This window comes from Carassius gibelio, chromosome A13, assembly GCF_023724105.1.
Source record: "Carassius gibelio isolate Cgi1373 ecotype wild population from Czech Republic chromosome A13, carGib1.2-hapl.c, whole genome shotgun sequence".
NCBI lineage: Eukaryota > Metazoa > Chordata > Actinopteri > Cypriniformes > Cyprinidae > Carassius > Carassius gibelio.
In genome coordinates, this window is record NC_068383.1 from 2,638,069 (window position 1) to 2,661,866 (window position 23,798).

At 36.3% G+C, this 23,798-nt stretch overlaps 1 protein-coding gene across 5 annotated transcripts in view; it reads right to left on the minus strand.

Moving 5' to 3' along the window:
* Positions 1 to 9,661: 9,661 nt before the first annotated feature.
* The window catches only part of LOC128025875 (uncharacterized), a 50,664-nt gene continuing 36,527 nt past the window's right edge, over positions 9,662 to 23,798 (minus strand). For all 5 annotated transcript variants that reach the window (XM_052612454.1, XM_052612455.1, XM_052612456.1 and 2 more), the window contains exons 23-31: positions 17,157 to 18,638; positions 16,313 to 16,378; positions 16,104 to 16,184; positions 15,848 to 15,934; positions 15,563 to 15,654; positions 15,354 to 15,439; positions 14,988 to 15,260; positions 13,904 to 14,011; positions 9,662 to 13,006 (exon numbers count right to left, since the gene is read on the minus strand). In XM_052612454.1, the coding sequence (XP_052468414.1) occupies positions 12,759 to 13,006; positions 13,904 to 14,011; positions 14,988 to 15,260; positions 15,354 to 15,439; positions 15,563 to 15,654; positions 15,848 to 15,934; positions 16,104 to 16,184; positions 16,313 to 16,378; positions 17,157 to 18,638 (2,523 nt within the window). In that variant the 3' untranslated portion in view covers positions 9,662 to 12,758. The remainder of the gene's footprint in view (positions 13,007 to 13,903; positions 14,012 to 14,987; positions 15,261 to 15,353; positions 15,440 to 15,562; positions 15,655 to 15,847; positions 15,935 to 16,103; positions 16,185 to 16,312; positions 16,379 to 17,156; positions 18,639 to 23,798) is intronic.

The following is a 23,798-nucleotide window of genomic DNA, read 5'->3' on the forward strand; positions in this document are numbered from 1 at the left end:
GGGTTCGCGAATCATTTGAGTCAGTTCGGGAGTTCAAAGCGGGTTCGCGAATCATTTGAGTCATTTTTGGGATCGCGAATCATTTGAATCAGTTCGAGAGTTCGTAGTGTTACCAGTGAACCAGTGTTAAGTCTTTTTGTAGGGATATTGTTATTTATTGTGTATTATTGTTTTAAATGACATGTCTCATGCTTTTTTTTACAAAAATAGATACGATATACCCTGTATATACGCTCAAATCTTTAGACATAACAGGAATGTTGTATAATATACATACATTATATACAATACAAACATATATAATGCATTATATTGTTAGTTTAAGTTATAATTATTTTTATTTAAATACACACACAAAAAAAACAGGTTTATATTTGCATGAATTTCTATAATTTCAGTGTTGCTAGCTGTATTTTTACCATGTTTTTGTTTCACTAAATACATTTAATTATTTTCACAAAGAACCGATTTTTATTCATTATAAGCAATTTGAATAAATGCATTCTGAAAATATGATTTAAGTAAACTCAAATAGATGCAAATATTTAATAATGACACTTGGTTTGATATTTTGTAGTCTAATGCAATAAGTATTGTTTATTATTATTATTATTGTACTATTGTAAGATTATTGTAGAATATTATAATAATATAAGCATAGAATTACAATCTGTAATATACTATATTTATATTGTTATATTTATGATATATAAAATATTATTTTTTATATATTTAAACACACTAAATATTAATTATTTATTAACAATTAACTGATTTACGCTGATCCAAAGCAATTTAAATGAACACATTTTGAATAGATGCACAATACAGACAGTTAATAAACTTTTTTTTTCTTTCAGAAATGTTATGTTTCATTTATGAATGGCTGACAAATATACATCAAATGAAGTTTATTAGTTTATGCTAAAACTGCGTAGTTCAGAATGGATGGGAATTTTATATGCAATTCAAATACATAAAGCTTAAATATTTTGTAAATCAAGGCTCATTTTCATCCCCATAAGTTCCCTAAAATATACAGGATGAATGCTGGTCTTCTCACACAGGAAAGTGGAAGTGTGGCTACATTTGAGCGTTCATCAGTGAGTCACACAGGACGTGTGTCTAGACCAGCATGTGATGAATCCAGACGTTTGGAAACATTCGCTGTGTGGTTTGCATGTGTTTGTGCCGATATGAAGGATGATAACACAGATTCCCTCATTGTTTGGTCTGTTTAGAATCTGTGCCCACATCAACAGAAGCTCCACAGAATTCAAACTCGCGTTATTCACTAAATTCTATGCATTCCAGCACTTAATCAGTGTTCATAACTGCAGGAGTTTTGAACAAAAGGAACTTAAAAATGTCCGAAGCTCAGCAAAATTCCACCGACAATCAGTATAGCAAACTTAAACTAAACTTTTCCCTGTTCCACGATTATACTGTATATTCTCAAAACCAACCACAATATGAATTCTGTCATCATTCAACATTGTTTTCATGTTTCAGGTTTAGCTTAATGTGAATATAGTTTCAACAGTCATGGAAAACCTGGAGAGTTTTTAAACTGTATGCATGCATCCTTATTTAATTAATAAATATTTGTAACAATTGTCTTTATTACTCATTTACAAAATTTTCCTTTTTTTTATTTTTCTGTTTATTGATCCACTAGAACGTGCTCTTTTTGAGTTCAAACTATAGAAAACTATAGAAAATAACGTTTATCCAGTAATCACGATCAAACGAGAAAATCATGGAAACTAAACTTGAGCTGGGAACTCTGTGGAAATCAGCCCTTATTTTACTATTGCTCATCTTTTCCACCTATTTTCTTCAGAAACCGTAAGATTCCAGTGAAGTTATGCTGTTTGTCCTCCCACAGATCACAAAGGAAAACAGAGACGTGATCTTTGATGACATTGTGTCTGCTGCACAACAGTGCCTGAAGTAAACAAGGAGGAGCGTACATTACTTATAATATATTTTTGAATAAAATTTCACCTTTGTTTGCCAAGTAGCCGTCCGGGTGCTGCATTCGTTCAGTATAGAGCAGTATGTCACATATGTATAATGTATGTGTGTGATTAAACCTCTCTCTCGTAACGGATGGAGCCCTGCATTATTGATTGGGAGCGAGCGTGAGAGACTGTGGATGAAGACGTCCTAGAGGAGCGACTAAGATGAACAAGGTGATGCCCTGCGAACACTCGTCAGACCCTAAATGTGTTCAGTGGGACTGAGAGGCCACGACCTTTCCTCGAGAACTTCCTGTATGTACGTTTCCCATTAAACAGGGAAATAAATGCAGCTCTCTGATAGATGAACCATTTGCTGAACCCTTTGTTTTAGTGTGTGTATAATCAACATATTCTTAGTTAGTGCTCATATGGTCTTAAACCAGCATGTATGAGGTTTCAAAACATGTTTAAGTCAAATTACATTCACAGCCCATTTTGCTATCAAGTTTTAAAACATGGGTTTTAAAGAACAATGCCATCGTCGTGTCCAGCGTTCTTCCTTAAATATCACTGAACATCAAAACAGGTTTGTAATGTTTCTGAATCACAGTGAGTGTTTGTTCCAGGTCATTTGAAAGTGAAGGGCTTCAGAGGGCCAGACAGATTGAGAAGGGGATTGTGGGTAGGGCTGTGGCCGTCTGCGGACTGGTGAGGGTCACTCTGTTGCAGTTTTCTTAAAGGCGGTGCCAATCGCCTGCAGTGGCAGCACAGATGGATTACATAATGGCACAGATGGGGGCCATGCCAGCTCCTGTCCCATATCTCACCAACTGCGGCAGAGATCACGGACACTATATGCATGTGTCTTCCAAGATTTATCCCTTTAACTGACCTCACGTCATCTTTCATAACAAATCAGTGCATGACATGTGCCTTGGGAAATCTGTTTAACCATGAATATAGAAATGTTGTTTCACATGTAGATATTCACTGATAAAGACTATACTTCGTTTACAGTACACATATAAATAAAGACGTATTTACGCAAAGGGGCAGATTTTTTTCCCCCAGAAGTTTACTTGAAATGTTCTGCCTCTTTGCAACCCTGTTTGCCCCTGCAAACCCACCACCATAATACTATGGAATTGTGTCAGGGCATTATGGGTTCTTAGTAGCCTGTAGCATTAGGGTGCTCTGGGTGGTTGCCAGTGTTGTGCTAGTTATAGCACAAGGGTTCTTGTTATAGCATAGGGTTCACGAACCCGCTTTGAACTCCCGAACTGACTCAAATGATTCGCGATCCTGCTCCGAACTCCCGAACTGACTCAAATGATTCGCGAACCAACTTTGAACTCCCGAACTGATTCAAATGATTTGCGATCCCACTCCGAACTCTCGAACTGATTCAAATGATCCGCGAAGCCGCTCCGAACCCCCAAATTGACTCAAATGATTCGCGATCCCCAAACTGACTCAAATGATTCGCGAACCACAAACTGACTAAAATGATTCGCCCACCTGCTCCAAACTTCCAAACTGTCTCAAATGATTCGCGAACCAGCTACGAACTCCCAAACTGACTCAAATAATTCGCGATCCCGCTCCGAACTCCAAAACTGAGTCAAATGATTCGCGATCTCCAAACTGACTCAAATGATTAGCGAACCCGCAACTCCCGAACGGACTCAAATGATTCGCGCTCCGAAACTCCCGAACTGACTCAAATGATTCATGCTCGAACTCCAAACTGACTAAAATGATTCGCGAACCCACTTTGAACTCCAGAACTTATTCGCCAACCTGCTACAAACTTCCAAACTGACTCAAATGATTCGCGATCCCGCTCCGAACACACGAGAACTCTTTGACCACAGCTGCTGTGCTGCAAAAGCTCTTGCAGCAGCTCAACACTGGTTTTCTCTGAGGTGGTCGGATCACATCAGATTGTGGTTAATCTTGCAGATCATGACTTATATATAATCTTTCTCTCCCTGCAGTTTGGTAACATAAAGACTCCTCCTTTGAACTCCCACCTCTTCTGTAGGTTTTATTGTTCTGGGTCGGAATTTGGGCTCCTGGGGTCTCAAAAAGAAACATTTTCAATCTCTAAGGTGAACGTTATGACAACACCAGTGTTGTGCTAGTTAATGCATTACTGTTAAAAGTAACTTTTTAGTTACTTTTTTAAAGAACTTTCTTTAATGTTCCCATTAATGCGTTTTATGCGTTATGGTCTATACAAACACAAAGTAAAACAGAAAGTAATATTTAAACACTATTTTGATTAAGTCAAACTGAATATTGTATATCACAAGGATTTCTGAAATAAATAACAAAACACCTGAATAATATGCACATACTTGAATAAACGGAAACACGCCCACAGTGCGTCTTCGTGTTTTCAGTGGTTGGCATCCACCAATCCTAAAATGCGTCGCTGCTGCAAACAGGTTAGGCTGCACTTCGGTCAAAATTAATTAATAAAAAAAAAAAGTAACGGACAATGCACCATATTATGGTAATGGTAACAGAGTTAATTTATTTAAAAAGTAATGCGTTACAGTATTAGTTACTGTCAAATGGAACTGCGTTACAGTAATGCATTACTAATAACGCGTTACTGCCCAACACTGGCGGTTGCTAAGTCATTGCTATACAATTGTTAAGTCGATGTTAGTCTATTTATATGCTATCACAAGGGTATTCAGAGTTATTGCATTGCTAGGATTCTGCAGTATGTGATTGCTAAAATGTTTTGGGTGGTTTCCAGGGTGTTGTTATACAGTTGGTGTTATTGTTTTTAAAACAGTTCCCTCTTTCAATATTAGGAAGAGTGTACTCTTTTGTAATGATCTGGTAGGTGATTGCATAGAATAGTAATTTAATTATATTTGACGTAAATTTTGAAATAATAGCCTACTGACGATTCTGCATAAATGTTGACTCATTTTCTTTTACATGAACTAATAGCATTTAACACCAGAGCATCATTACACCTAACCATTTTGTATCTAGTTTTTTATTCGTTTCCCTCTAAAGTTGCCTTCCCTTGTGCTCACTAAGCATGAGTTTAGCCTCACTGAAAATGGACAGAAGCAATTTCCATAAGTCTACTTTATCTGAGCTTGCAGAAGAGTCTTGATCATAACCACGAGCGTCTGCCCAGAAGAGCTCCTCCATCCTGTGCCAACACATACAGATGGTGTGTGTGTACGCGTGTATATCTTCACTCATAGACAGAGCCGTCAACACAAAGCCTTACTGAATAAGCATGTTTGGATGCCTTCGAATCGGCTTTCATTTCCATATCGCTGACATGCATTCATGAAGGGCAGACGCTAAATGTCTAACCCCTCCCTGCAAACGTCTGAATGAGGCCCGGGGGGGTTACAAGAGCGAGGGATCTTTTGTGAGCACATTTTTAATGCATTATAGTGTACAACAAGCTTCCTCACACTCACACATTGAGATGAATCACAACAGACAGGCATGCTACCAAATAACCGACAACTCTGAATACGACAAATGAGAGATGCACACTGGACAAAAGCAGCATTTGGAGAATAAAGAGAGAGACGCCCGCATGTATCAGTCTTAGATATTAAATTATTAAATGCATAAAAGATAGACTTCGGAAATGAAAGAGCACAATCTTTTGGTGACAAGGATGGAACTGAATTCAGAGGTCTTGTTTTTAAAGCTAAACTGTTTTATCTTGTTTCATGTACAAATGTTAATTATAATGCATATCGAATAATGATATGCAAACAAAATCAATAAAAGCCTGGCATTTTAGTGATCTATTTATCTGCCACAAAAATGTAATGCTTTTGAATGATCTTCATTGTAAGGCTGCTTCTTTTTTCTGTAAATATTAATTGCAATATTTTATTATACTGAATTGTTATATTGAATTTGGAATTATTATTAATTCAGTTAATTCTTTATTTATTGATGGTTAAATACAAACAAAAATACTTAACAGATTTATATTTATATAAGTTATACACATTTAACCCTTTGTTTGCATATTTAATTATTTGCAGTTATCAGAATAATATTTACATCAGATTTACACATTTAACCCTTTATATGAATATATTTGCAATTGCAATGAATCAAATTATAATTTTTTTATCGATTGACTGCTCAAATACAGACAAGACTGTTTATCAGTTTTATATCAGATTTATTATTTTAGCCCTTTGCATAATTAATTATTTGCCTTTAATCGAATTACAATTAATTGAGTTACATTTTTTAATTGTTTGGTTGCTCAGAAAGACAAAACGGCTTATTAGATTTATGTATATTTGTATTGTAATAGATTTGCACATTTAACCCTTTGTTTGCATATTGAATTATTTGCAATAAGTTAATTAAAATTATAATTCAGTTAATATTTTAATTTATTGTTAGCTCAAATGAAAAATAAAAATAAATACTGCTTATCAGATTTACACATTTTATTTTATTATTATTATTTTTGCATACTGACTTAATTGCAATTAGCTAATCAACATTACAATTTATTCAGTTATGGTTTTTATACCATCTAAAACCATTTTTGTCATTTTAATGATTTATTTCTCTGCCACAATAATTGTTTAGATAGCTTTAGAATGATCTTCATTTGGAGGCACCTTGAATTGTAATTTTTTATTTTATTTTTTTTTTTATCATTGAGCATATACTGTATGCAAAAATCAATTGAAATGCAAAATTCAAGCTTCACATTTCTGCTGTAAATCCAACTCATATGGAGTTCTCTTATAAGTGCATTACTCTAAACGCCATTTATGGGTTTTACAAACCAAGAGCCAAGGAAGTGATTTCCTTTAGCAAACAGAACATGATGATACATCTTGAATGTGATGTCTTTAAAAATATCTGCTAAATTGATCAATATGCATTTGAGACCAATGCTTAACATACAGCAACTTTACTTTTTTAATCTACTTCTTTATTACTTTGTGGTACTATGAAGAGCTTTGGTTTTTCAGCGTTCAGTGCTCTCAGGCTTTTCCATCTGACAAACACATCCTTATTACCCTGGGACTTCACATAGGATTCCAGCCTCCTCATATGAATCAGTGGATACTGAGAGGTCGTGACCTCTGAGGAACTGGCTAGTGGTGACAATAACAAGAGGGTTGGTCAGAAACGGCCCTCAGGGACACATTTGGAAAGAGAGTTTCCCATGACACCAGGTCAAACCCTTCAGCTCCAGCTCAGAGAAAAGAACATTTAAATTACAAGAGGAATCTGTTGAGGGTTAGCAAGCCTTACATTTTTGCCCGTGCATAACAAGATTTAACTCAACACTGACATGCTTTGCAAAATCCACTAGGAATGCATCGTGGATATACAACTGAAAAAACACTAAATATTTAGTATGTCTTTTGAATGCTTGTGTGTTTTGTTTCCACAAAAACGCATATATAATAATCAGAAATGTTTGTTGAGCAGCATATTATCAGCATATTATGTCAATGTTTACAGCAGAGCGGGCTACAGGAGCAGGTCACGACCTCTGTGACACATGCAGTGAGGTGACACGCGCCCCTCTGCCCGGCCTCTGACCGGACGCTGTCCAATTCAGTCAGTCTGATGACCGACAGAGAAAGACCTTGATTGTTAGCTTTCATCGGCGTATCTGACTCCTGACTCCAGTCAATGGTCTTTTTAAACATGCTCTGCTCATTCATCAATATCATGGAGTAAAAGCGACAGCAGAACGTCAGAAAGAGACGTTTTTACAAGTGGCTTTTGGACCCCAATACATGTCATTTGAATATCAACTTTGTCTCATATGGAGAAATTGAAATCAATAGAGAGCTACAAGTAGTATAGTGCATCAGATAAAGCAAAACTATCCTCATTTTCTGTATTTAATCTTTAAGGAGATCTCATCAGTTTTTTGCTTTCCTGTGGGAGGCTTTTACTTTCCACAGATTAATGTCTTTTGTGAAGGTCCTGGAGAGATTTCAGAATAGCAGCGATGCTGAACTTCACTCATGTAAATGACTGACTCACTGAAATAATGAGTCACTGACTGAGAAGTAGATTAAATTAATGTCCTGTCTCGCTGATTTCAGGCATACAGTCATACACAAACATTTAATGAAAACCAGGTATGACTATACACACACACACACACACACGACCAAACAGAAGTTGTCTCTTGAACTTTGTATTCACCAAAAAAGTCTGACAATTTTCTTGTCTCTTGTATATACACAATACCATATTTAATATTCTAGTCAAGTACGGGGAAAAAAATCCAGTCACATTCGAACAAATGTATGTGCCTTAATAAAAGTCACACAAAGCATTAAAAAAGGCTTTAAAAGCCATTTTAAAAAGCACACATTTTAAAGCAAACCTGAATATGGCAGAAACTTAGGCCAACCGCATGGTAACATAATAAAAATGTAAACAAATATACAAATTGCTAGATTGCATAGTCTTTGTGTTATTCTGGTCGATTTAGCCATTTACCGTTTGTATCCTGACAGCACAGGTACATCACTGAGATGTCTATTTGACATCTGCAAGACATATTTTTTTAATGTTTGCTCATATGCAATACGTTTCCTACAACTGACATCTTAAAGAGGTCTATCAGATCTGGGTACTTTTTAATGCTCTTTGAGTTCTATATTTAATATTTGCATTTGTTTGCTCTATCAGAAGCAATAGCTACATATCTGACTGGGGTTTGTTTTCCATAATTGAATATCATATTGCATATACAGGGCCGATACCGGATGATGCTACAGCGTTTTACACACCACACTTTTACGGGCCATTAAAAAGCTCTGTCCCTTTGCATTTAGCACATTTCAAGTACTTAATGCATTCTAATCCGACATTGACCATGTGCTGAAAGCCATTGTTTGAGCACTTTCACCCCCTGCTGTTCTCCGGCTCCGGGACGCTCGGATTTACCACGGATCCTCTTTTCTTTCGCATCCAGCTTCAAGTCATGACAGCTTTTCATATGCAAACACATGAGCGCAGCATCGACCTCTGAGGATTTGGAAGGCTCAGATCTCCTCCGTGCTGTTTTAATGATTATTGTGGAGACCTTCTTAAAATGCTTATCTGTAGTTTCCATATCAGCGCTTTTGAAATCCCCATCTGAGAGGGAAAGAAGGGGGTGAGTTGAATTGTGACCGGTGGATCGTTAATTCAGGCATCAAACAAACAAACAGCTAATTTCTTCACTATGCGAGAAGCTGTGGTCATTGATTTATCCCAGGACCGAAGGCTTTTCGCTCTTTTTACAAAACACACATTTTACTTCCAGATATCATCAGTCAGATCTGACCATTATACATCACTACACATATCACAAAACCTGCAACCAAATGCAAGTCAACTCATAATGTAGTTTTCCATTTATTTCTAAAATTTTGGATACAAAAAAGAACCGACAGAGAAAATTCCCAGAACATTCTTATTTGGTTCCCAAAAACCTAAGCAAACAGGAACGTTGCACTGACCAGGCAAATGCAAAATTATATCTATTAAGAATTTCAGTCAGGTTTCAGGTCCCATCATAGCACAGAAACTGCGCTTAAAATTACAAATAATATGCTTCTTGCATCAGACTGCATCTTAGTTCTACTTTTACTTAGTCTTAGTGTTGCATTCGACACTAGATCATAACATACATAGATCGATTACAAAACTTTATGGGTGTTCAGGGACACGCTTTATTACAGATCATACCTGTCAAACCATTAGCACTTTATTTAAACGGGGAATCATTTCATTTAATGCCAGTAAAGTATGGAGTGCCACAAGGATCTGTCTTAGGCCCTCTGCTGTTTTAAATATATATGCTTCCCCTTGGTAATATTATTAGAAAATATGGATACATGATTTCTACTGTCCTAGAACTCATCACCACTGATAAACAAACTATAATGTAGAAAGTATCATGTTCTGTGAAGCTGCTATGCAATAATGTGTATCGTGATAAGTGCTATAAAAATAAACATTAATTAACTTTAAATGCAGTTACTAGGTGTTTGCATACCGACCAAAGTCCCTGCAATATTCTGGTCTCTAACATAGTCCCTGTGTATGGAATAAAATATTTAATATTTTAGTCAAGTATGGGGGGAAAAATAGTCCCATTATGAAGCTATAGCTTTTGATACAGCAAACAAATGCAAATGATGGCAAACGCTTGTTGCAAATCCAATATAGGTTAGACAAAGCATAAAAAATATTAAAAGTAATTTTAAAAAGTACAAATAACCATATCTAGAGACAGAGACCAAAAGTAACCAACTGGAAAAGTTGTGTGTTTGCTGGGTATAAATGCAATATGATGCTGTGTGCAAATTCCAGCTATACTTACTCTGCAGTATTTATTTTATTTATTTATTTATTTATAATTTTGGACACTCATAATTGCATGGTAGTTTATGGATGTGTATCACTCAATAAAATGATGCGATAACCTGTGAAACCTGTGTTTCTGCTTTACCACATATTTAAAAAAATAAAATAAATGGCATAAAGCAAATACTCTTTCTTTTTTTTTTTTACAATGCTTATAAAGAAAATACTTTCATTCTCGAACATATTTCCCACTGTACAAATCTAAAATAATGCATTACATGTTTAAATTGTGTAAAAATGATCATAAACATTCATGTCACCAATCTCAAAGCATCATACATGACGACAGAGTAAAAAAAAAATGTCTCGACACACTGCATTAGTTTAAATACAGAGTTAGTGAAACAAATGTTTAGTCTGGAAACACACAGGTTAAAGAGACAGTTGTCCAAAAATGTAAATTACTGTCAACATTTACTCACCCTCAAGTAAATAAATAATGACAGAGCTTTCATTTTTGGTTGAACGAAACCTGTAAGACCACACAGAACTCAAACCAGCCGACGCAGAATAACATGACTAGCTGACAAATATGTGCCAAAACCTCAGAGAAACAAAACAATGGGTGGACATACTGAAACTCAAATATAATCATCAGCAGAAATTGCAATCCACGCCAAAAACAGGACATACATGAACTGAAAACACGTCAGACCACCTCGAGAGGAATGTGGTGGGAACACAGAACACATCAGCTTTCAAAAGTCTCATATCAGTAGATTCATTACGGCAGTATCATCACATCCACAACAAGCTGCACTCATTTATACACATGAAGAAATCTGGCAAATTATGAAAACTCAGCATGGGAAAATGTCAAGATTAAAGGAAGTGTTCATCCATAAATGAAAGTTTACACCAATGATGATGGCTATAACTAAAACGTTTTGAAATAACATAATATAGCAATCATTTTTAGTGTGAATAGGTCTTTACTCACCCTCATGATGTTCCTGTTTTTTGTGTTCTTGACTTTTTGAATTATATTCTACCAAATCATTCTCATAAGGACCACTTTGCATTAGAGAATTTAGTTGCAAGCTTAATTAAATACACCTGAACGAGTTAATTACACTAAAAACAAAAATGAGGACTGGGTCAGTTGAACTCCAAAATGGCAAAAAAGAGACAAGGGAAAATTTACAGAGAGCAGAAATGCCCAAATTTGGCCCGTGATGACATTTGATTTAGCCCACCAAGCCATATCACAAAAAAAAAAAAAAAAGTATAATGAATATTTTTGTTTGAGCATTTTTTTTAAACATTGTTGTGCTTTTTTTTTTGCATTGAAAAGCAAAAACAATACAAGTGAATTTTCATGAAAAATAAATTTTAATTATTTAACTTTTTTTTATTCAATGCATTTTAATATAGTTGAATTTAATAGAATAATATATTATATAATGCAATTTAATATATATTTGAATATACTAATATAATATATTTGGGATATAATGCATTTACTTTTGTCCGATACTTCTTTCTCACACAAAGCTTAAAATATAGCAGACAAGTCTTATCATTGTTATGATACATTTTGTTGTGTGCTTTTGGAGCTTTACAGACTTCATTGTTCTTTAACTATTTCAGCTTTTTCCTTCTCTGCACTTCTCCTCTTCTCTAGCACGCTTCCTAATCTATTTGTCTAATGGCATTGCTGCATATTGTGAATATTGTTGGCTCTGTCGTAAAACTGATTTTGTTCTCTTTGTAATTAGTTTTTGATAAAAGTGCTGCTAAATGCATGTTCCATCAAAGAAAGAGTCATATGAGAAATTGCAATTTATACATAAAGCTGAATAAATCATCTTTCGGTTTGATGTATGGTTTATTAGGAGGACAATTTTTGACTGAGATGCAACTATTTGAAAATCTGGAATCTGAGGGTGCAAAAAAATATATATATATTGAGAAAATCACCTTTAAAGTTGTCCAAATGAATTCTTAGCCATGTATATGATTAAGTTTTGATATATTTACAGAAGTAAATTTACTAAATATCTTCATGGAACATGATCTTTACTTAATATCCTAATGATTTTTGGCATAATAGAAAAAGCTATAAATTTGACCCATGCAATGTATTTTTGGCTATTGCTACAAATATACCCCAAAGGGCTCCAGGGTTTGGAACAACATAAGGGTGAGTAAATTAAAACTAAACCATCCATTTGAGGCCGATGTGAAAACAGCTGATAAAGTGAGGATAAAGTCGAAAGAGTGAATTTTAAACACCATGCAGCATCACAATCATACAAGATATTATTTAAAAGTACACAAAAATGGTTCTTGCCATCATATCCATAAATAAATGTAAAACATAAAATGTTTTGAACTTGTGTCCTGCACATGTCAGTCAGAGTCACAAAGTGTCCTTCACTCCTTTTTCCCAAAGAACTTCCTGAAGACTGATTTGTTGGGAGGTCGCGGGAGGCTCATGTAGTTCGTAACGGGCAGATTGGAGACGGACTGCTGCCAGATGCCATTTGTTGGAGCCGTCACTGTGCTTTTACAGACTGATGGCATCTCTCCATCTCTGATGAATAAAGTCACAGAGTAGCTGGAGCTGCTGTCCTGGCCTTTGCCTGAAGGGGGCGCTACAGGCTTGATCCTCTGATATCTGGCTGCAGAAACAGAGGTATCCACATTCAGCAACAGTACATTTAATAAACATCTATTTGTAGGGCCCTTTGAGTCCTGACAGAATATCAGAATCCAGTCATAAAAATTTAATTTTAATGCATAATGCGGAATGTGCAGAAAATGTTTGATGAATAAATCAAAAGTAGGACTGTACGCTGAATTGAATTGCAACAGCAATACTACTACTACTACTAATAATAATAAAACTTTTTAAAGAAATAAAAATTTTTCTTCCATGTTTTGGTTTGAACAGTAAACCTCCACTGCCAAAAAACCCAAAAGCATTGTTTAATTTGCAACCTGATTACATTTTTACAGTTTTATGCCTCCATTTGATTACAGCAGTTTTTAAACTATAAAGTTAACTTAAAAGTTGCAAAAGTTTTATGAATTCAACTGATTAGTCATGCTTTTTGATTATTAAAACTTAAAACATTAAAATTGATTCCAAAAACATTCAAACTGAAAATGGAATTTAAGGAAAATAAAACCCAATTATAAAATGTATTTCATAGGGCCATAAAAAAATTTTTTTAAACTTGCAATAAATTGTTGATTTTTTATACGTTTCATGATTTCAATTAATTACATGCTTTTTGATTACTAAACGGAATCCAAAAAAATGTACAGAAAAAAAAGTGAATTTGGGTAAAAAATGGAATGTAGGGGGTTAATTGAGTGGAATTTGGGGGAACAAAATAAAACACTACATATGACCCTAAAAAATTATTTTTCTTAAACTTATTATTCAGTTATACAAGTTTCATGCTTTCATGCTGTTTGATTACTCAGATTAAATTTAATCATTAAAACAAACTCCAGAACAAATAAAACGAAAAATAAAAAAAGTATAAAACAGATTTAATAGGCTTTAATACCTGAGGTAAAGGAGTGTGAGCGTCTCTTTTCGTGGGTCCAGCCCTGAACGCTGGACGTAGAGGACAGTTTCTGTCTCCGAGATTCGCCGTTAGAGTCAAACTCATGCTCTACAGAGAGGAAAGAAAATGAATCATTCAACCTCTGTGGCACAAGGGCAGACAGTGCAAGTGAGTAACAAAGTACTGGAGGTGAGAAATTATGTGACCAAGGTGGAAATGACAAAATCCAGAGAGCGGAATAGAAATGCTTCTCCCGAAATAGAAAGCTGCTGACGGCGAACAGATGTGACCATGCCTCATAATGTCTGCATGAAGCTCTGCTCAGTACCAGAGTCCTCTCCTGCCCTCTTTTGGATGCTCAAACTTTTGTCTTGCATATTATTTATTTATTATTTGCATTAGTTGACAGTGTTGTGAGCTAAACTTGTCTCAAGTATACTTTCAAATTCATTATAATAGCATACTTAAGATAAATTATATATTTAAATATTTATTTACTGGACAACAAGGCCAAATACTGATTAAGACATTACTGATATTTATTTTAATAATTTTTATTTAGTTATGAACTTTATTTATTTTACTGCAATTTAAAGCAATTTAAATAGTTAACCACATATTTATACACAATTATTATAAATTAAATACTCCGAGCTATAAGGGATTATAAAATACGACTATAAACTAGAGTCATTTATTTAAATGAGCCTAATTTATATAAATTTGTCATGATAGTAATGAACAGCAGCATTAAATATTAAAACTACTGCAATAAATAAATAAATATATATATATAATTTCCACCAAAACTACATTTATTGGATTTAAATAGTAATAAAATATTCATGATATGAATTCATACATTCATAAAATGTAAATAATACAAATTTCAGAAGCCTTTAATATATTTTTCCCCAATCATTTTATTTATGAGAACCGAACCAATTCTAAAAACTCCCCAAATAGAATATAAAAAAATTAAATTAAATAAATTGTTAGTAAAAAAATAGCTAGTTTCAGGAAAAAAAACTATCCTTACTGTTTCCTTAGTTCAGTGAACTTCATTAACCTCACAGTTTCTTACCACAATGACCTGCATCTGAGAACGAGGGGAGCAACAGATCCTGATGCCTGTGATGGATCAGCAGTCCGTCATTGGTGCGGACCATCATCTCTTTGCTTCGGCCTGAGGCGAGCTGACTCTGTGTTAAAACGGTGGCGGTGACATCATTTCTCATGGGGCAGTGACATTTATCTCCACACTGACAGCCGGTGATAGCAGGAGAATGTCTAGGGAGCGTCGCTGAAGCTGAAGACCCATGACATGTTGATCTGTTCACTACAGAATCGCTAGACGCTGTAGAGATAGGATTTCATGTGAACATGACTGTGGTCGTAAAATGCAGCATGGAAAACTTGTTAACAACGGAGACAGTTAATAGTATACTACCAATGTGTTCTTGGATTCTGAGGATCCACTTCTTCATCATAAATCGGGACGAGGCACTGAGGAGATACTTAGATCCATCACGCAATCTGTGAGAAAATGGTTAAACAAAGTCCTTCAACTGAACCTGTGCAGGTGAAAACGATTGAAACAACTCCTTTCATCTCTAACTGAAACAAACATGAGACGTCCTTTAGTTGTTGGTCATTTACCTCAAGCAAAAGCAGTTGGGTTTTTTGGTGTACTCTGGCGACGGTTCACACACTGCTCCAATTAGGTTCAGAGGAGGGCTGGTCACACAGCTCTATGTGTACAAATATAGAGTCATTTTGGCAAAATCTTACCCTTAGATGCTTTAAGACTGCCATAAACGTAATTCAATCACAATTTAATCACAGATCAACCTTGCAATGCAACTAATGATGTCTGTTTGCAATAAAGGAACAGAAAGTATTCTGCTTGTTAGCAAAGCCAGAACATGAAGTCTTCGAGCTTACCTTGAGTGTATCTTTCTTGTCCTGATAGAAACATATTGTTTGTTTGTAAAGCACAGCATGATAGGAGTCCCATGCCCTGCATGGTGCCTGAAACAGAACATTTTAGTGGTTACATAAAGACCAACCGAAAATGCACTAAACAACATAGTCTGACATTTACCACAGTAGCCTGCAGGTAAAATCATGAGGCATGAGACACAAAATGCTCAATTGTTTTGGTTTGGGTCAAGCAAATATCTGTAATTGTGATATTTACCTTCTTTCCACCCAGTAGTAGTTTGTGTTTCCTTTCCAGTGTACCCTCCATAGACACCAGTTCCGGTTCTTGTCTTCCACTCTGAAAAAGAAAGGTCAAAAACCTTGATATGGTGAGATACAATAATGTCTTTTATTCCTCAGCATTCTGAAAAACGTTACAGCATATACTCTCTGTTCTGGTATGGTCTGCAATTATACTTTGTGTACCTGGATATCATTGTCAATGGTCCCATCCAATCCCATATGAACAGACAGGAGGCTCATGGACTGGTCCTGCAGAGAGAGAAAACACAGCAATTCGTTAATTACCATGACAAAAACAGATTGCATGTGCACTGATCAGAACTACAGCAATGGGCAAAATTATATGAATTGCTGGCCACAACTTAATTTGAAGGCACAGACTTGCTTATAGAACCCTTCAACCATTTAATGCAAATGCTACATAGTGTAGAGCATATATGCTCCCACAGAAAACGATGGGAAATGTAAGGTATTCACCATTATTCTTTCACTGACAAGCTTTGTAACTCATAAGGGCTTCCTTAGCCTCCCACTAAATACAATACTGTGTTGGCGCTCATGAGCGGGCATCTCACAAATATCATTCTGACACTTGTTGAAGGCAGCATAAGTCAGCTACTTAAATCACTGGTGTCCAATCCTGGAGGGCCACCGTCCTGCAGAGTTTAGCTCCAACTGGACCCAACACACCTCCCTGGAAGTTTCTAGTAAATGTTGGGACCTTAAGTTCCTTGGTTAAGGTGTGTTGGATTGAAGCTAAAATCTACAGGACATTGGACATCCAGGAACAGGACTTGGATTAACTCTGTACTGTCCTACAGAGTTAAGCTTCAACTTGCCTCAAAACACCTGCCTGGAAGTTTCTAGTAAGCCTAGTAAGACTTGATAAGCTAGTTCAGGTGTTTAATTTGGGTTGGAGCTAAACTCTAGAGGACAGTGGCCCTCCAGGAGCAGGGTTGGACACCCCTGACTTAAACAGTCCTAAATAACAACAAACTGATTTTGACAGCCAAATTGTAGACCTCACCTTCAGAAACTCTGTTTCCTTCTCATCCTCCTCCTCCTCCTCCTCTTTATAATGGTAGATATACTTTTGTTGGTCCTCTATTTCAGGTATTTTCACAATATCTGAAGCAGTTTCAATATTAGCAACATGTTTGTAAACATTTTCCTGATGTGTGAACGCAGCCCAAGACCTCCTGTCCCCTTCATCCAGAATTTGCCTTGGGTCCTCTTCCCTTGGGTTCTGCTGCTTCCCAGAACCCACCATAGTCTGGATGGATGGTGGCAGTCTGAACTCTGCCACAAGAAGGTTGGGTGCGGAGGACATGACCAACTTCCTGAAAAACACTGCTTGTTCTTTGGGTGAGGGTTCCCTGAGCTGGTCTGACGAAGAGGTGGCCTGGTAACCATTATAAATGATGTCAGAGTTTAGACTCTCTCGGTAGCTGTTCGTGTGGTTCCAGATGTCCTCCAGCTCCTCTTCTTCCTGCTCAAACTGTTGATGGTCAGGATGAACTGGATCATCAACATCGATGGATGAGGTAATGCTCTTGTCCTTGGATAACTTCTTGTTGGAGACTCCTGCATCCTGGGGTGGTACCTTCCCAATGGTCCTCTGAGGCACTGGACAATCTGAGGAGTCCACGTATGGACCCTCAGCACATAACTGGAAGCTTCCAGAGCTGGAGTGACCAGAGTCCACCGAGTCCTCTCTTCCATTAGCTCTGAAGTTCAACACCACATGAGATGCATGGCTGGGAGTGCTGGAGGATTTCCCTGGCCTATGGTACATGTGTCCATTAAGATTGTGAACCATTGTATGGACACTGGGACATACATGAATCTCTGCCATAGTTGAGTTGGGGTTGGCTATCTCTTGGCTAGCATCTTCTGGTGGGCTTACATAGTTCTCTTTGCTGTCAAGTTGAATTTCATTAGCCTCCCAACTAACTAACCCTTCTTTGGTCACAATACTGATCCCAGACAGGTGTTTCTGTTGGATATTGGTCAGATCACTGAGTAATGAGGGACGATTCTCCTCAAGTGGGATGTCTTCAACAACTGGAGAAGGTGGAGAAGGAAATTCATCTTCAGTAAATGATACAGTGTCAAAGCTGATCTTTTTGGAGTCTTTACAATCAATCTTGAGGGTTACTTCATCTGTGGGAATTTGTTTGAACTCTACTTTTTGTGTTGGAGGTGAGCGTGATGTTTTAAAGGTGCTCAGAGCTGTCGGACGATCAACCTGAGGGTCCTGGTGATAAGAGTCTGTCCTATTTAGGCTGCTAAAGATTGAGATATTGCTGTTCGTTTCCAGGAGGTTGTTGGTCTGCTGAATGGTGTCTTCGATGGAGGACGAGGAGTACGGAGAGGTGCAAGGGGAGGAGGAAGCATACAGGGACGTCCTGGGTGAGGAGGAAGAGGGCCTCTGGGATTTGTCTTGGGGAGGCGTCATACTCTCATACACTGCTGTGTTGTTTTCTGTAACATGCATGTAGGTACTTACCTAAAACACAAGGATAAAATTGTTTTAGAGTGTTATCGCCTTTTTTCTTCCATGCATAAAGCGGTTAGCATGCATAAGTATCACACTTCAATCCAAAGTTCACCCTTCAAAGATTCGTCATGCTACTTATCTGATGAACAATGTTCCTAAAAAGCATTTAGGTAGTTAGATCACACATAAAAATGAGCGAATGTCATTGCATTGCAAAACAAAATATACAATGAAGTGGCATCTGCAAATAAGCATTGCTGTAATTTTTAATGAATAGTGTTCATCATCTATTGGATTACATCTTTAATGGATTTTTCCGTACATTTCTGCCATGTGTAAATTAACTGACATTGAACACTGATATGCTACTACTAAATATATTGTAGAAACTTGAATTTCTGTAAAGTTGCTTTGGAACAATTTGCATCGTGATAAGTGCTATAGAAATAAACTTGAATTGAACTGAATTAACGCATACATGAAGTCAGTTATCCTTAAATACAGTTCACACAGGTGTAGTTCATCACATTAACTATCAATCATTTCACAACCACAAAGTGTCTTCATTTTGGACCTTGCAAGTGTGCTTATGTAATCTTGATTATAAATGTGGCTTGGTTTGGCATGTTGTTATCTTATGTAATGACATTCATATTTAAGTGTGACTTAAGTGTCCAAATACTTTTTATGGCCAGTTTAATCCACAATTCAAACACTGAAACATTATTATTTGTATAACCATTTATGTAAATAAGTGTTTTAGTATCTGAACATAGCACTTCTGTGAGTCTCTGGCTGAAACATCTTTTCCTTCACTGTTTCGTCAAGCAGCAGGAATTCACATTTGTTATGGGAAAAAAATAAAATTTTCTTGCATTGTGTGAAGAAAAATGATGCAAAACTTGCCACGACACTGCCAGGATGTTGTAGATGTTTGCCATGGTGCTGCTATGCTGTCGCTACATACTATGTGGTTACCAATGTATTGTAAGGTTATGTTTATTGTGTTGCTATGGGTGTTCTGGGTCATTGCCAGGGCATTACTATGCAGTTGCTAAGGTGTTCTATGTTTCTGTGTGTTGCTATGCTGTTGGTAAGATGTTCTAAGTGGTTGCTAGGGTGTTGCTATGTTGTTGCCAATGTGTTTTTGCCTAGTTGCCAGCATGTCACTAAGCAGTTGGTAATGTGTTCAGAGTGTTGCTATATTATTGCTAATTTGCTAAGGTGTTCTGTATACTTGTCAGGGCAACGAGATCTCTAAGCTGTACCAGGTGGTTGCCAGGGTGTTGCTATGGGACTCTGGGTAGTTGCCAGGCCATACTTCATGGTTGTGTTTTAAATGGTTTTAGTGTGTTGCTATGCTAAGATGTTATATTTGATTGCTAGGAAATTGCTATGCTATTGCTAAGGTATTCTGGACAGTTGTCAAGCTATTGTGATTGGCTTTAAGTGTGTTGCTATGTAATTGCAAAGGTGTTCTAGATAGTTGCTAGGGAGTTGCTATGCTGTTACTAGGATGTTCTGAGTAGTTGCCAGGGTGTAACTATGCAGCTGCTAAGGTATTCTGAGTGTTTTTTTAGTGTACAGCTATGGGATCGCGGAGGTGGTCTGGGTGGTTGCTAAGGAGTTGCTATGTGATTAATATTCTAGATGGTTGTAAGGGTGTTGCTACGTGATTCTGAGTGGTTGCTTACATCAAAAAGCCACACCAAACCTAAGCAAACATCACTAATTAAGCAAAAACATTAGATTTACTGTACATGAGAACAACATTAACAAAAGAACAATAGCAATGCTACACAAGCACACTTAATAAGAGCCATCTGCCCTTAAACATGTCGTCATACACAGCTGTAATGGCTTGACCTTTCACCCTGTGACTAATCTTGTGTTGCTTTGGCAGCCCCAGATCATAAATCACACAGAGAAGTCAGAAGGGCCTTCTAGAAAGTTCACACCAAATTCTCCAGCACCCCTCACTCCTGCTGGGAGCGATTTCAAAACTCAGCGATCATGGGGAGCAAAGGGTGAGGTCACATCTCAGCACCGCACGGCTTTCATGAATGAGAGCTTACGTAAGAGTGAAAAACCCCACTGCATGAATCTTTTCACCTCTCTTATCATCTGCTTCCTTTGTCATTGTCTTCCTACATGCATATCTGGTTAAAACAACCGATTTGCAGCAAATTTTCAGATCTAATAAAGACCCCTGGCCTCTGCTGCTTTCTGACTTATCATGATGGAGCAAGAGCTTAAAGAGTTACACGTAGAGTTGCCCTTAACTAAAGATTTGACTTGTAGTAATTCACTAAAGGCAGTAGTCAAATAATCGCCATCTCCACAGTACAATGGTGTGCCTTTAGAGAAAAAAAGCACCTTTCATAAGGTTTATATAATCGGAGAGTATTTGTTTTTAATTGGTTCATTCAAAAGTAGATGTTTCGATCTTTCTATAGATATATTTCTCATGTTTGTGAGACAGTAGCCTATACGCTTAGTTTCAGTTCATTTTTGTGATGAACTCTAGTTCATGGAGATGGCAAAAAAAATGCATCTTGATTGTTTTCTTTATTTTACAAAAGCACAACATTTTGTTGATACTGTACAGAAGTACAGACGTTTTTCTGAGTGTACAGAAAATAAAAGTAGACCCTTTACAGTCTCGAATGATGTATTGCTCTTATCTGCAAGGGCAAAATTGACAGTAATTTTTAAGATGTTTTCAGGAGAAATGCAAAAAGTGAGCTAACAGCTTCTACACTTCACACAAACACTTCGATAAGTGACTAAAAGTGCACATTTACCTAATTTAATGTGCTACTACTTTCATGTTTTACTTTCAAAAGCCATATTTGAGGTTGATGAATGTTAAATGGAGGTGTGGATTTCCTTCATGGATTTACTGTCATTAACTCAAGGACCAGCCATTAACAATTTGTTCTTCACGTACAGTTTTTCTGTGACTGACTAAAAACCTTTAGGTTGACTAAGCCTCTTCTAGGCTATTAGGGGGGCAACACTAGAGAAAATACTAGAAGTTTGCTCTGTTCCTCACGCAAAGCTATTGTATAGGCGCAAAATAATGCTTTGACTTTGACTTTGTGTGATTACACTCTGATCTCTAGGGTCTCATTTGTAAGTGGTGACTCAATATATGCTAAAAGCTAAAGGGGCACAAAATAAAAAATCCTGCTGACAGATATCATAATGCATTTGAATTTATACAATATGACAGCAGACACTTTCCCACAAGCGCTAATCTTCCTGATGTTTTCCAAAAAATCTACTGGATTACATGAGAGCTGAAAAACCTACAGCAATGGCCAAAATTTCCCAAATAACTTCTAATACGTACTTCACATCTAATACTCCACTTCACAGACCCTAATGGCATAATAAAAGCCCCAAGAATATTGCAAATCCATTTAAGGCTACTAAATGCTACTATATTTGTAAACTTCTGTAACCGTTCCAAGAAACACATGCTTTTTATTTTTGCTGCAATTACTTGTTCCCTAAAAATGTTCCCAAAGACAATTTTGTAAACAACCAGAGTGTTTGAAACGAGGCTTTATATGTGTATTTTGAAGATTTTCTCATCCTGGCATTACATCCTGGCATTACCTGGCCATAGCTGTTAGTAATCTCCACTTAACCACAGTGACCCCTCTTCCGTCTCTTTCTCTTTCCAACCACGGTGTAAATAAATGATCAGGCCAATGGCAACTTTTGAGAGTAGCATATGATTAGACAATGATTATGAGATTTACTGCAATGCTTTAGTGACCAAAAAAAATACACTGAGATGTTTCGAGATCGTGATGTTAGTCAGTCCATCACACTACAGTCCTCATGCAGACACACACAAGTAGTGCTGGGAAGATTACTTACAAATTGTAGTTACTGATTCCAAATTGCATGACAAAAATGTTATTTTTATATTTTAGGTATTATAATCAGACTACTTTTTGATTACTTTTAGATCACTTTTGTATGGAAGCCTGTTGACACCACTAAATAAAACTCACAATTCAGAGTTTTTTTCTCCGTATTGAGTCATATAAACTTGCAATTTTGAGAAAAAAACAATTCTGACTTTATTTATTTTTTATTTGCATTTGAGAATTTATATCACACAATTAGGAGGGAAAATTGTGAGATAAAAACATGCAATTTTGACTTTATTACAATTGTGAATTTATATCACGTAATTCTAACTTTATTACTTGCAATTGCGAGTTTAAAACATGCATTTACAGCATAAGAAAAAAACTCAGAATCGCAATATACAAATGCAATTCTGACTTAATATCTCGCAGTTGTGAGTTTATTTCTCACAATTCTGAGAAAAATGTCATGAGTACGGGAAAACGGACTTCCATACTTTTGACCTAACTTGTTTATCACATTGATTCAAATAGAATAATCTTGTAAAATATTGATATAAAAATATGAAGAGAAAGAAAATATATTTTATTCGTTTTTTTTTTATCATGTTACATTATGTCAAAGTTTCCCAAACTGGAGTTTGTGAAGGAACTAATAATTAATTACATCATAAAAATGTTACATTTACATAAATAATTTTAAAATAATGGTGTTTGAAAGACAAAAGCCTTCCAAAGACATATTAATACATGGTTAAATAAATCAGTGATGATTGAAAAAATATAATTTGTTTAATCAGTAGTTGATACAATGTTGGGATGTTGAGAAAACACCAGTTTTTTGAAAATCCAGTGGTCAAATATTTGGCATCAGTTTTCTGTGTAATTATAGCCATCTGACTAATGACTGGACTTTGTGTAAATGTCAACAAAACCTTAGAAAGGAACATTTAAATGATGGAAATATTTATGAATATAGTGTGTGATTACTATGTAATCAATAGAAAGTAACTGTAGTCTGATTATGAGTATTTTAAAAGGTAATATAATCGAACTACAAGTACTTAATTTTGGGAATCCAGATTACATGTAATCAGTTAATACCCAGCACTGCACACAAGTACCATGTTTCTGTTCACTCGTGCAGAGCTACTGATCAACTATATTTACCTCTTCTGCACTGTGTCGATAAATCTTTTATTTCGCTTTAAACTACCAAAAAGCCCCTGGCAGAGCTTCCAAAAACATTTACAGGCAGAAGAGTGAGACTCAGCAGGCTGAA